At 37.5% G+C, this 15,994-nt stretch overlaps 1 protein-coding gene across 1 annotated transcript in view; it reads right to left on the bottom strand.

The window, feature by feature from the left end:
- The window catches only part of LOC144476760 (uncharacterized), a 211,341-nt gene that overhangs the window by 60,898 nt on the left and 134,449 nt on the right, over positions 1 to 15,994 (bottom strand). Inside the window, exon 2 of the mRNA XM_078193950.1 lies at positions 2,309 to 2,412. Within this exon, the coding sequence (XP_078050076.1) occupies positions 2,309 to 2,412 (104 nt within the window). The remainder of the gene's footprint in view (positions 1 to 2,308; positions 2,413 to 15,994) is intronic.

Genomic DNA, 15,994 nt, shown 5'->3' with positions numbered 1-15,994 from the left:
TTCATTTTTTCATCTACTAATCGTCCATTTTTATGTATTACTATTTTAATTGTATTGATTGTATTTCGTGCTATATTCATTTCTTCCGTCTATTTTTCTGGCCCATCTTTTCGCGTTTTACACTATTTTGTCCGTAACTTAAGTATTTTATTCTAGTTGAATTTATATTACGATAAGAAATAATTATCTCGATAATACCGAGTGAAATTAACGAAACTTCCTGAATAAAAGTATATTAAGAATTAATAACCTAATAAAAAATATTTCATGTAGCCATTTACTAAATAGCTATAATATTCTGTGTGCTCCAAACATAAACTTGCCAACAACATTAAAACTTCGAATTGTTTAGCTATTACGATAAAGGAATATTATTTTCTCGAAAAAATCGAACGAAACAAATAAAATCTGAATCGAAAGCATCAACACATCATACAACGTTAAAAAAAGACAAATATTATTTTGAAGCATAGAAAAATTAATTGCCCAACATAGTTACGTATCAACTGATAGCTATTATAGTTTTATTATAAAAAAGATTATGAATATATATTCAGATAGCGGTAATATTCCATTCAAAACATGTCCCATTCATGGCAGTCTCGTCGTATCAAAATTACTAGATCGCAGATTTGTACGCGAAATAAAAATTCCCCGCATCCTTCGAAACGTGTAAAAATCAATCAGAATGTTGTATCACCCAGTTAAAATTCGTGTAAATTGAAAATAATGTACTGATATATCCTCAAGATCTTTTGATCTCGCTGCTGCTTTAAATCGCGTAAAAATAAATGCATAAAATCCGCAGTCCAGCGATTACGTTTACCGGTGGATAAACCATTTCAGATTGTCACCTGTATATTTCAGAGCGAATAAATAACAGCGCCCCGAGTAAACACATCATCCGGCTAACAAGACACTTTCACTTTCTAGATTTTAATTAAGGCGTAAACTCGATTTGAAAGCATGATTGATATCATCGTTTCGGTTGACCAGTTTGGATGAACAGACGATGTAGGACGCGCCTAGGGAAGAATTGTGTTAGCAGCTCGTATTCCAGCGCTGCGTATATATGTTCACCTACGTAATCAGGTTATTTTTACAAGATCCCGCGTGTTCATTTAACCTGCTCTTGGAACTGGTTACAGTGTTTCAGTTACGTGCAGTATGCGAATGCGTTTTCGAACCGCGAGCGAGTCTTCCTAATTCAATTACATTCACCGAGCACCATAAATTGCCGTCAATTACAAAGAAACCGTATAAAAATGTGCATTGTTTATGGCACGTTAATCTATGATCCTCGAAACACTTCGAACTCTGTACTTGCTAATTAAATTCCAAATATTTCAAAATAAAGGAATTCATAAATCTCGTTTAAGATTTTAGCATTGTAAAGAAGAACGATCAAAACCCCGTGAGGATTTTTTTGTAAAATGTTAATTGTAGACGCGTTAGAATAATTTCAGAACTCGATGGAAACGACTGCTCGCAGCAGGATTAATAAAATATCTACGCTCAGCGCAGCTAATAAGTAATCGTTATAAAAGTGCGCATTGCTTCTGGAACGAGGATCTATGAAAAATGTAGTACACGCTCAGCGTAATAGACATCTGAAATTTCAATCTAACGGGCCGCGCATTAAATTTCAAATGTTGCAAAATTAAGAAGCAAATTTAGAGAAAATCTTCCTAATACTAATAGTTTAATGGTGACATTAATACTAATATACATGTATGGCCGTTCGAGCGGCAACAGAAGCTCCGGTAAGCGGTCCCTGGCAAGAAGTTAATTCGGTATCACGCGGAGAACGGCCGCTGAAACACCGACGAGTGTACTACTACGCATAGTAGGACATTCGTACCGCGACGACGACACAACTGCAGAATCCGATCGGAAATATGTATTGGTCGGTTGTGGACTGGTTCGCCGGCGCGACAAACATCGCAATAGGTAATAGAAATGCAACAAAATACCATCAGATAGGTCGACGGTGACGCGTAAACTATTTCGTAGATGTCGAGCAACACGAAAACAGCCGGGTATACAGAATTCGAATGCCGGCCTAACGAACCCGGCTCGTGTGGCCGATTCGTTTTTCCCCACACGTAGGTTTCTGTAATTTAGATGCCGCGATAGCGTATTACGGAATAAGAAGAGGCGGAGAGAAGCGGTCGGCGTCGCGTGGCACTCGGCCGCTTCATTTTCTTCCTCGACTGGTATGCTCTCGCCGTCTGTCTGCCCGGGACATGCTATGAGGCGATTTTATCGAAAGGAAGAGCAACTTTTTCCGGTGGACAGCTTGACTTACCGAGCCGTAAAGAAGACCACAGGAATCCATGCACAGGTACAGGCACGTCGCCACACCTTGGATCCTCAATTGACCTCTGGACACGGACGTTCTTTGAAATATCGCTGAAAAATTAAAAAAACACCTGGTCAGATACACGCACTTCCGCCATCGTTGTCGGATACTTATTCTATCTTGTTTATGGTAATGAATTTTTACAAAATTGTTAGTCGACGCGCAATTTTACTAGTATACGGCAGCAGAAAGGCAACTGGGTTACAATTTACGAAACATGTAGCAGCAGACAGGTGATCCAGCTGCAATTTTTAAAGTACATAGCAACAGGAAGTTGGCTGTGTTGCAGTTATAAAAATATGTAGTAGCAAAAAGCTGATTCAGCTGCAATTTTCAAAGTATGTAGCAATAGAAAGCTAGCTGTGTTGCAATTTTTGAAATAAATAGTAGCGAAAAGATGGTCAAGTTGAAATTTTTCAAGTACATAGGAGTAAAAAGTTCGATGCGTTACAGTTTTAAAAATATGTAACAAAGTACGTAGCAATAGAATGCTAGCTCACTCACAATATTCGGAATGTAGTAAAAAACTGACTAAGTCGCAATTTTCAAAGTATATAGTAGCAAAAGGCTGGCTTAGTTTCGATTATTATGTATAGAACAGCAGAAAGTTGGCTGCGTTTCAATTATTGAAGTGCATGAGAGCAGAAAGCTGGCTCAGTTGCAATTTTCGAAGTACAAAGCAGCAAAGAGTTGACACCTTTTAATTTTTCAGAGTATAATGTAGCAGATAGCTAAGTTGTAATCTTTAAGGTACGTAGTAATAAAACGCATAATAGTAAAAGGCGACCGAGTTGCAATTTAAAAAATATATGGTATAAAAATGCGACTAAATTGCAATTTAAAAAATGCGTAGCAGCAAAGAGCCGGCACAGTTACAATGATCAAAGTACATAGCAACAGGAAGCTGGTTCAATTGCAATTTTCGAAGTTTATAATAGCAAAATGCTGGCTCAGTTTCAATTATTATGTGTATAGCAGCAGAAAGCTGGCTGCGTTTCAATTTTTGAAATACATGACAGTAGAATGATGGGTCAGTTGCAGTTTTCGAAACATGTAGATTTAATTGCAATTTTCAAAATCCATAACCACAAAAAGTTGGTTTAGTTATAATTTTCGAAGTACAAAGCAGCAGAGAGTAGACACACATTAATTTTTTAAAATGCAAAGCAGTAGATAGCTAAGTTGCAATTTTCAAAGTATATAGTAGTAAATCGCTGGCTATGTTGCAATTTTTAAAGTACATAGTAGTAAAACGCTGGCTATGTTGCAATTTTTAAAGTACATAGTAGTAAAACGCTGGCTACGTTGCAATTTTAAAAGTATGTAGCAGCAAAAAGCTGACTAAGTTGCAATTTAAAAAATGTATAGTATTAAAAGGCTGACTAAGTTGCAATTTTAAAAATGTATAGCAGCAGAAAGCTGGCACAGTTAGAATGATCAAAGTACAGTACATAGCAGTAAGAACAATTTTATAAGTACATACTGCAAGTATATACTAGCAAGAAAGTTCGAAACGGAATATAGTCTTATTAAGAATGGAACTTTATTACAAAAAGTACACTGAAAGAGTAGTAATTATGATAACATAATTAAGAGTAGATATTTCCTTTTTACAGCCGTCGAGCCATATCATAACGAATAATGGAGTACCATCGTTACTCTGAATTCTGGTATCACTTTCTTGTAAAGAAGTCGCTTACACCACGTGGCAATTATTCTAGAATTAACGTGTCTTTTTTGCTACTCGGTTTCTTGCAGAAATCAGGAAGGCTCCGATCGAGCGACTAAAAACTTGAAAACTCATTGATATGCGACAAAGATTTTTGACGCGTTAAAGGAGACGCGACACTCTCACCCGGGGCCATCGAAGCTCGCTGCCACCTAGAGAGGTGTGCAAGCAGCAGAGATTTTTTAAAAAGGCGCGTGTATCCAGGAAGGTTGGAGCAAGGGCTCCGCTTAGGTTTTATTAGACCTGGCCCTTAAATCAGGCGAACCGCTCCGGGTGATAAATCACGCATCTATCCTAGTACATCGAATTTATGGCTGGTGAAAAACGCTCGAACGAGCCCGTCTAATCGTCTCGAACGCGGAACTGCGGACGTTTCGAGAGTCGGCTATGGCAAGGCCCGCTCCAGTTTCCCGGTAATTCGCGAATCGATCGGAGACAGCGCGCATTTAAGCTGACCAACGAGAACGGGTCGGTTCTGGTTTTTCTGTTAGAAATTTTCCGCATGCTAATGACCATGGAACCATTCATCCTCGACGGCCGGATGCTGTCCGGCTTCGACCCGTTCCGACTCGATTGCAGCGTGCACGCCGGTCGTATTTTTCGTCGCATGGAAATACAAAGTATACACATCCGAACCATTTTTCACCGATCTTTTTTTTCAGGAAACCGGGCCGGCGCCCATTGGTCCCGAGGCGAGGGTATCGATTATGGGAATCGAAACACGCTAAGGGACCAATAATCAAATGTTCCAACGAACGACGGTAAAGGCCGGCAATTACCGATAACATCGACCGGGACAAGCCGTTAATAATCGTTCTCTGTCTTTATTGGTATCTCGCAATTACATTCATTGAGTGTCATACTGTACATACGTATTAGGCCTAAAGGATTGAGATTGAGCTCTCCTATTAATAAACGCTACGGTGGGCGGACGTAACGGTGTGTATGGGGACCTTTGGCCACAATAATAAACAGTGGTACCTGTTGCAGCTAAGTGGAGTGACATGGTTGTTTGGATAATCGAACAGTTACTCAGCGAACCGAACTCAATCTGTAGTGAATTATACGTTGAATCGTTTCACACATGTGATATGCACTAGGTTCAGTTAATTCAATACTGAGATATGTCTGAATAATGATGTTTAAAGACAATGGTAATTAAAGTTTTATTTTTCTAATAAATTGGTCTTTGAAGATAATAAAATATTTTCACTATAAACACGAATTATTATTTCAATTATAAAAACACGAATAACCGTATCTCCACTTCCGGAATTGTTAATTTTTGCCTACGAACTGAGGAATAATTGTAGAGAATTTACTGTATTACATTATCGAGATAATACAATTTGTTATGAAATTGACGGACCCCTCACTGACTGACCCCTTTTTATAAAACATTTTAACGAACAAGCAACTGAAATATTCATGGATCATCATTGAACTAGTGATCCCAGGAGACGAACAAACATCAGAAGTTCAACACTTTCCGATTGGTTATTCAATCGTAAACATTTACATCATTATAAGGTAATTAAATCTACTAATATTATTATACTTCCATAACATCAGCCTTAAACAATTATTACTGTATTTTTATTCTATTCGTCTCGAAATGTATCGAATATTTAAAAGCTTGTATAATAATGTACGAGCTTGCAGAGACAAGATACATAGATAATATATTATTGGTTGCCACGGTAAAACGCCGATTTACAGGCTACCGGTCGGTAAAGTGTTAATGCTCGCGAAAAATTTGCTTCGCCGTCAAACGGTGTATCAATCAAAGGGAAATAATTCGATCAATGTCAATATGTTTTCGAGTATCGATACGTCGTGAAACGCGCAGCATCCGCAATCCAGTTTCAAAAAAAGAAAAAAAAAAGGCAAAACGTTGATACGCGTTGTACGCTCGCAAGAATGTAAAACGTTAATGTCTCCGGACTGTGTTGCTCTTCCGCGTCGCTAACGAACCGATGGAACATGAATTCTCTTCCGCCCCATGTACGCTCCTAAGCATCTTCGCTTATCCTTATCTAAAGGTTGGCCCCGAAGGCGGACGCGATGCTGTCGGTACGATTAGACGAACGACGGCGTAGCACAGCATGAGGCTCTCGGCCCTGACACCTGCGCCTTGAAAATCCACTGACCGTGTAAACAAGCTAACGCCGATCGCTGATGCTTTCGGTCGATATTTCTTTCTTGCTACCCTATTTTCAGTCTCCTCGTATTTGCAGCTTAGATCGTGTAATGTGAAATGTCGGGTAATCGAAGAGAGAGGACAATTGTTCTTTTGTTTAACCCCTTGTGGTACGATTCCTTTCACGGTTCCAGCGACTAGGATTTCTTTCTAGTTCGTAATTTATTAGAAGGACGACAGAATTGATATGTCTTATATGATATATCTATTGTATACTTAACTGCTGTACATTAGTAACAAGAAAATGGAATATTATTATTCGGTATTTATTAGACTCTGTGTAGAATTTCTTTTACAAGACTGACACGATACTGTACCAAAAGTGGGTAAATTAACCCTTATGTCGGCAACCGCATACTATTTTATTAATTTTCCAAAAAACATTCTGTTAAAAATAAACTTTTTGAAACTCTTTCCTCTTTTTTCTAAAATTCAAGGAAGACTTTATATTTGAAAAAATTAAGATCAAAATTATGAATTTCGACAAAGATTATAAGATCAAAAAAGCTTGCCAAATAAAAATAAAGTTTAAAAATAAAATAAGTTGGGAGCCCAGGTACTCGACTGCTAAACCATGAAAACTTCAGTTGCCTACATAAGGATTAACGTAACTGGTTACTTACTACGTAAGACCCGTACTCTCCAGGAGGTTGAGAAACTGTCGCGGGAACACAATTTATTACCGCAAATCGACAACTCACGCGGAACCGTCCAATCCAACTAACCTCCAGTTTCTTCGTTTTCTGTGACGCGTTTTCCGTCGCTGTACATCTGTATCGATCGCTCCGAGATGACGTCGCATGCTGTGAATTACACGGCTGTCACGATCTGATATAAAACGTGATGCAAAGATACTCGATACTTTATACAATACCTTATCATTTTCTGCGCGCTTTATGATTGTTCGTATCGCGCATGATTTCTAGCGTTTTATTTAATCGCTTTGTTACGTTTATATTTGCTAGTTCGTTGATATATATTAAGGTGTCCCATAAGTTTCTTCCTTTTTTTGATGCGAAATCAATAGACGACATTTGTTGTTTAAGGTTGATTTATTAGGTTATACATTGTCACGATTTTATTGTGGAATACGCGAAATTAAGAAGTAATTAAGAAGAACGAATATCCGAACTTAACGCGACTGCTTATTATATAACACACAATAGAAAGATTAATATTACGGACAAGATAAAACCACGTGTTGCGTGTACGACTGCTGCATTCAGGGAACAAAAGACTCGCAACAACTCGTCAACGCATGCGCATAATAATTATACAACGGCATGGGTCAGTGCTGCCCAAAATAACTAGATCGCGCTGATTACACTAGAAATTAATATATTACGGCCAACACAACATAGAGGTCTTACGTTGTCGCAATGATAAACGACACCTCGTCGATTCGCAAATTGTGTTCGTTTTCCGACTATAGTGGCTTTCAATTCATCAAGTTGATTACAATATTTTGCATAATTAATCGTTTTACCTTGTGGAAGGAGCTCGTAGCACGCTACACCTTTCCAGTCCCACCCCGAAGGCACGAAAGAACTTTCTTCACAGGAAGTCCCGGCTTCACAATAGTTCAAGGTTAGTTCTTTAGACCAAGTGCGTTTTCGATGCACATTTTCATATAAAATCCAAGTCTCACCTCCAGTGGCTAGGTTCTTTAACCTGTTAACCGGGAAATTCCCTTTTAATATTGTTTATGTTTAACGTATTTTTACGTCCCGCTCGGTTAACAGGTTAAAAAAGGATTTGTTTCATGTCGCTGAAGAATCAAATCGCACGTAGAAACGCGGTTTATAAGGTCGGTCTCTGTGAATTAGTATGGAACCTAAACTTCATATCGATTCACATCTCCTATATTGATTAAATGATTATATATACCGTCGTTCTGGGAATGTTAGTGGCATCCACTATCTCGCGCATACTATATCGTGGATTTTCATCGACCATACTTTCGAGATTATACATAGCGCGACACGGAACTTTATGAGACATCCTAATAGAAGTGAAACAATGTGAAGACTTGGGTTAAACTTTTCCTTGGGGGTTTCTGTTTTTTTTTTTTACTATCTAGTGTATTTTGTAAAGAGTTTTGTGAAGGTTATGCCAATGCTATATATCAAGATTATTTCTATTAACACTATGACGTCCTGTGGCTCCACGTTGGTGCCATACGTTGGTTCCACCGGCGCGACACGAAAAAATCTAGGTTATACGTGCGGACGGCATAGTGTTAATATAATCTTGACATAACCTTAAATTTATAATGTATAGTTCGACGGATTTTGTTGAGAAAATCCAAAAGTCGAGCAGCGATAGGCTGCTGTTTCTCCATGATCCACGAAAATGACAGACTGTCTCTTCCTGATTCGAAACTGTATTCATGTTCGACGAGCGTAACAGATAAAGTCGAAAGTACTGTGGCATCGAAAAATTGTCGACTCGATTGAAATTCCTAATTAACTAGGGAACAGTAATTTCCAGTCCTGGCGAGGACTGGAAGCGTCGAAACGCGGTGACACAGGCGACGGCGAAGCCGACCTGTGACTGTCCGGATTACACCTCTCGTTACGTACGCGCGACAGATTTCGCTCCAGTTATAAATTACTAATCTGCAATCAGGAATTTTTGCCGGACGCCCTTGGCAAATCCGTCGACGCATCGCGATACCGCCATTCGCGTTGTTCGCCTGTTTATTCATGGAAACGCTCGCTCCGTTCCCGATCCGATACGCGCGCGTCCCGCAAACTCGTTTTCGTACCAACGCTCGAAAACGCGACCGATGTCCGACCGTCGTCCTCGTTTTTTGCTTGTCTGGCCGATGGATAAACATGTTCTAAGGACAATTAAGTGGAATCGCGATAGCCCGGCGAATGGATATAAATTAATATGCTGCTTAATTGTTTGTCACCTCGGGGACGGGCTTGTCAACGAAACGGGGACAACGTCGGTCGCGTATCACCTCAAGGGTACGCAATAATGTCATTCAAACGCATTTTTCATATCTTTTGGATAATCCTGTTGGGCTTCGCCGATCTCTCGAACAGAGTTCGAAAATTATATACAGAGTTTCGAAATTAATATTCGTCTAGGATAATTATCAGAATGAGTTCTTCTTATTCGAATATTTTATTCGATTATTTGTTAGATATTATTTTGTATTTATTTAACTAAATAATTCTTTATTCGAGTGAGTGATTAAAATTATCATTGTATTATAGTTATGCGTTATTGCTCGAATAATTTTACAATTTTTATTCGACTAATTTGTTCGCATAATAATTCTTTATCTATATTCTCCCTTACAATCTTTGTTCGAATAAGTCATTGAATTAAATTTATTCTGTTAATAGTAAGCGTTAGTAATAATTGTCCTTGAATAATTGTATTAATAATATTTACAGTTAATATTTATTTCGTTTCTCATTAATTTTATACAGTTGAAAATACTGCAACAATATCTTGAAATATTTTGCGTTCCTGTATTTGATCTACTCATTTTTCTTATAATCGTTTAGTTATAATTACGCCGAAAGGAGTAATTTACTTGATGAAGAAGACGATTTTTGTTTCCTGACTGTTTTCGTTTACTTCCATTTCCAAATTTTAGTGACAAAAGATTCAATCTTATTTCGATTTAATAGAAACAATTGGCAGTCATATTTATTAGATTATATATGAAATGTTCGCCACGAGTTTAACTCGTTGTTTATAGTGCAAGGGGTTAATTTACATTTTCTCATGTGTTACAGAAAAACAAATCGTCTCTACAAGGACTTCCTCAAGAAATATATCTAAGCGTTGATATAAAAAAATAGCTGTTTAACTATTTTCCACAGAATATTGACACTTAAAATCGAAACGCATTACAAAACAATATTCTCACAGTAATAACCTTCAATTACGTTGATATTAATTTCAATATAGTTTAAAAATCTGAACGTCTCGTTATATTATACATTTCCAATGTTTTAAATGCGAATTCATTCCAGAAAAATCAAGACTTGAATTTGTTTATGGCCATTAGCTCTCTAAGGATGCTATAAGATGCTGGATCTCGGCTGAAACGATCCAATTTCGTATTTTATAACCAGTTTTTCCATTCAGATCGAAACACAAAGGGTCTCGTATTTGTTCAATTGACGTCGATTGATCCGCAGATTTCTATTCGGTCGTTTGACCCGACGAAACGATCGCTGCGACTCGTTCTTCCTCATGTTTGAAAAGTGCTCGTAAAATACTTTGTACGTCCATTTCACTTATCGAACGACCGAATGGTCGATCCAGTTAAGTATTCCGTGATATTCTATATGGCCGTGTTATTGGCTCTTAAATTAAAACGAATTTAATGCCTGCGTAACACGTTATTAATTCACTATTTGACAGTTAGCGTTCCGCGATGCCAGATGGATCGATAAATTCTCGTTTTATACGGACAAATAGCACGCATGATCTCTGGTTAACTATCTCCGTATCAAGGAACATGGCAACATAAATTGTACAGCAGATAACGCAAACACTCTCCCAGAAATCCTCCTTAAATATACATATATCGAAGATAATGTTTGTTATTAGCAGAACAGTCGGTTATACATTTTACACTGCACGATCGAAAGTCATATAACCCGCCTCGCGCCAACTGATTTCTTTTTCCGATTGATCAGCGTTTTTCGTTAATGACTCGTAAATAAAACCGCGTCGAAAATGTTTGCAAAGGAGTAAGTTACTTCAAATGACCCCAGGTACTTTCCATTTCCGAACCGTTAGACATTTTCGTGATACATTATAAATAGCGATCACACATACATTCAATATATGAAATTTCACCGATCCATTTTCATTATAAATGCATAAAATCCGCCGTTTAATTATCACCTGCTACAGAACTCAAATTAAATTCTTCGATGATAGAACGCGTTGGTATCGACATATTAACAAACGATCGCATAACGACGTGCATGCTAAAAGAATCGAATCAATCGCACGATAAATAGGTAACGCGAAATGTACGTTTATTTTATATAATACATACACAGGTAGCAAAGTGTAAATACATGTTGCAGCCTGTTTTTCGAAGGAAGAGCGCCGAGGTATGTTGTCGGTCATAATAACTGTCCAACCGTAAAGTACTTTGTAAGTAATTTAATGTTACATGTAGCAATCTAGGCAATTATCGGGGGATCTCCAATTAAAATTTAAAATAGAACTTCGACTACGTGCCCACGCGGGATCAATGATTGAGAGTACCAACCCCTTTATCGGTACACTCTAAAATAGCTTTCGCGATAGCTGCACCGGTTCGAATAGTAGCAAATTCCTGTAACATTTCCGATACGAGCCGAAGTGCAACGTTTCCTGCACTGACAAAGATTTTAAATGTTTTTGAAAGTGGACGCCACGCGGTCGGGCAGCATAATCGACGCTCTATCGTTCGCTTTTCCCGAAATGATAAAACTCTTCGAGCCTATTAGACGATAATTACCGTAAAATCGAAGGAAGAAAAAGCAGCGCGTTTCCCGTCGCATAAAATTATATTTCCCGCAAAAAAGGGAGATCGCGGAGACACGCGCAGCGGCACGGTGTAACATTATGAATAACATATTAATGTAACAGCTTTTCTCATATCCCGGCAACGCGAATTAATCATTCGCCGGCTAGTTTTTACGGGATCCTGATAGAATCGAGACGAAATTGAATTTATCGGCGCGACACGCCGCGTTAGGGGAACGCGGCCGGTCGCCTAATTCTTATTGGAAGGGAAACACCTACTGCGCGCAATTTCCCAGATGCGACACCGTTTCTAGCGCGCCATTAGAGTCGGCACGACGAGAAAAATCGGAACGGCATGTAATTTATGTTGCGCTGCCAGCACCAAATATAATAACATTCTCTTGAACTTTCCTTGCGCGCTCTTATCAATCAGGGTAATGTTCCTGGACTTATCGCGAAGCCTGCCCGACACGTTCGACGCACCGGACTCGGTGCCACAGTTCGATATATTTTATTTAACAAATTTTATTCGCAAAGTACACTCGATGTACTATCTGGATAAGATCTTAGTAGAAGAATTTATTCGGCATATTATTTTAATAAGATTTTGTTACAAGAATTTACTCGATGTATCATCTGAATAAAATTTTATTACAAAATTTTAAAAATGAAATTTTTAGAATGAATTAGAATAAGATTTGATTAAAAGAATTTATTCGATGTATTGTAAGAATAAAGTTTTATCACCAGAACTTACTCGATATATAATATTATCCGAACAAGATTTTATTAGAAGAATTTATTCGCTGTGTTAACTTAGATAATTTTGATGGTAACCATAAATAAATCCGAAGCAACGAAAAAAAAAAAGGTGTTGCGAGAACATTATAGTTGTACATTTGCAATAAGCTTGCGGCAGACTAACCCGTTTTGACGGATCGCGTCGCCGCAAAAACGATGAGTTCCGTGTATATTTACATTAATTATGTAAGCCGAATAATTTGTTCGCGGTGGTATTTAGTGGTCGTGCCGGTTTATCCGTGACCGTGGATCCCGATGATTAGATAAGATTATTTACATGTCCTCCACACTTGAATATTTCTTGCTATCAGGAACGGAAGCGAGCCGCCATCGCGGAACGATCAGGGTGAAAATTCGTAAAAATCGATCGATCGCTGACCGCGCTGTAATTTCAGTAATAACAGTATTTTAGTTACCGTGAGCCATTATGATTTTCAACTGGCGCGCCCTTGCAGATAAACAACATGGGAGCACGCTTTTTGTGTGGCGATACGCCGCCGCGCCGCTTAAAATTTCCTGCCGTGGTATCGCGATGAAATCTGTTACCGATTTCGGCACCGCTTCGTCGACATTTCTTGTCGAAATCAATTTGTTGTATCGCGACCGACGATCTTCTTGTTCAATTCAATTTACCGGAAACAAACTGCTCCATTTTTGCAAATTGTCCGCTTTGTATGTCATTTCGCGTAACTGCGAAATAAAAAAAAAAACACTTCTTTCGTCGACTAAAAGGTTGCACGTTGTACAAAGAACAAAAAAATAACAAAATTATATTAATTTATACAGTTTCTTGCATTTGAAAGATATACAGATACTGTAAATGTATAAATACTGTAATCATAAATCATCAACAGTGTTAAATCGTAGTCAATTTGTAATTTACTTATCGGGTATATCCGATATTCAACTTATGGCTTTTGAATATCTAGATTGCATACTTTATGTTGTTATAATTGCAAGATCTGTTTTGTATTCGATTTGTTCATTTTTGTGATATATGCGCCACAGTCTAGGTAACACGTTAAAATAATTTATATTTAATTGAATATAATTTTTAATTTCATATCATTTTTATTTAATTGAAATAAAGCAATTCGATCAAACTAGTTTATGGATACGATGAAAAAGTACGATAAAATAGAAATATTATTTGTATTATTTATTCTAAATATTGTTTCTAATATATCCTGAATAACAGGAGTTATACAAGCATTTATTTGTTTTTTTTTTTAATAACTTTAACAAGTTCGCGATAATGCAATGTTTGAACTAAAATCATTTAAATGTTTCCCTATTTTGTATTTGATCTACTCATTTTCTTAGTAAACACATAAAATCCGCAGTCTCATAATATATAATAGAAAATAAATGCAAAAACTGTATGAAAAATATTATAATTATAAACAGTATTTGTTTTTCACGAAATCGAACATTTCTTTAACAGCAATATAATCATCACGAGTGTACTGTTCATCCCTCTAAATCTAAATTAATTATTAAAGCCATCAATTCGGATGCAGCTCCGTTATTCACCTGTCCCGATACGAATTGATTAAAGGCAGTCCGCGATCAGTAAGTAATATCAACACCGCTCTCATCGCTTACGATTCGCGTAAGCAGAAATGAAAGATGAATTGTCAAAACCGGCAATCGATCCCATTAAAACCTGCAACGGCGGTGTATTCAAATTTTCGATTAGTATTCTCGAAGAAATAAAAAAAAAAAAGAAGAAGAAGATTTGTTCTCGAACGCTCGCGAGTGTCCGCTTCCTGCGTTCGTTTTTCTGGATGTCTAGCGAGAATAATTGCGACTCGATTGAAGGCGATTCGTCGCAGCGTCGCGTCGTTACCGGAGAATGCAGGAAATCAATTAGAGCGTTGTCGTTTGTTAACGCTGCAGGTCATTAACTGCCGACGATCGAGCATCGGAGACGCGTGACTAATTCGCGAGCGGATCGAAGGACGCCACCGCCGCGCTGGCAAGACTTCTTTCACCCGGCGAACACGTTCCGGACGTATTAAGTTATTAAAAGGGCGTCGGGACTTACCGCGACTGCGCAAACGGCGGTCTTTATTATTCTTTCTCTCTGATACGAATCGCGCTTGTTGATAGCGGGTTCGACACGCTTTCGACACCGTTCGCTTCTTGCATTGCGATTTATTTCGCAGCTGATAGCCTTTGCTTCTTACTAACAAATTCCTACGTCAAATAGCAAGTTTGTATTTATTGTACGAAAAGCCTTACTTCAATGTTTCAATATCAAACCCTTTGCACTCGAGTAGCGACTCTGAGGCACTGCGGAAATTATTACATCGCGTTTAAAAATAATCTTTATGTTATCAAAGTTTAGGTTTCAAAAATTGTTGAAAGTGGAACTGTTGATATAGGTCATAAGAATGTGTAAGTTGGCATGGGAAATTAAAATGCTAAATTCTTTTTTATTTCGTAATGAGAAAAAATTTGTTATTTGTATATTTTAGAAAATAATTGATACTTTTTAATACTGAATAAATTAAATTCTAATTTTTACCAAACAGCGTTTAACTACTGAATGAAAATAGTTTTAATCGCTGAGAAATATATGATTTTTAACAAGCTACGTTGTTTACGTATAGACCATTATTATCTCTACAGATAGTGTAAAAAAAAGTGCCGTCATTTTGTGAATGGCGATGCAAAAAATTACCGGACAAACATGTGTTAATAAATATAGTCTACCTTTCGCTTAATGAAACCTTTGGCAAAGGTTCGAGAAAATGATTAGACTATTCATCACTTGTGATTAAACGTTCCGTTTAAGATTGTTTCGGGCGATTAGAAAATAATTACAAGATTTTGAGTTATTGCACGGCAATCGATCGTGTTACGAAATTGTTATTAAAATATCGTCCGTCGATTTAAATGCATTTGATCGTAACTGGGATCTGGGCTGGGTTAGGTCGTCAATCTGTTAACTAGTACGTTTACGACACTACAAGTTTCTTAATATGGCATATGAATCGTTGAACCAGACGCTCAAACGTCTCTCAAATGCATAATAAAGTGTTTATAAAACGGATATTGATCGTGAATACTTGATTACCATGGTAGTTTGTCTTATTTAATTAAGACGCTTGACAAGGGAATAGTAGATTATTGAAATCCGTTATTATGCAATAATGCGGTTTGATCAGCATACTCTGCGGAATCGAAAGAAGAAATTCAATACTTTAAATTGTGCTTTGTAGAGCCAATAAACAGATTTGACGGCTGTAATCATTGTTGCATAAAAAATGCCCGTTTTATTTAGTAAATAGGATATAATTAATTGGATTGAAAGTATGATATCCCAATAGAAAACATTGCCAGGGCAACGTAAAATAGGCCAAGTATTTATTTTCCTCAGTCTTTTATTGTCCTCGCAAGT

The sequence above is a fragment of the Augochlora pura genome, chromosome 11, assembly GCF_028453695.1.
Source record: "Augochlora pura isolate Apur16 chromosome 11, APUR_v2.2.1, whole genome shotgun sequence".
Classification (NCBI taxonomy): Eukaryota; Metazoa; Arthropoda; class Insecta; order Hymenoptera; family Halictidae; genus Augochlora; species Augochlora pura.
Note: the sequence above shows the minus strand (reverse complement) of the source record. Positions and strands in the feature narration are given on the sequence as shown.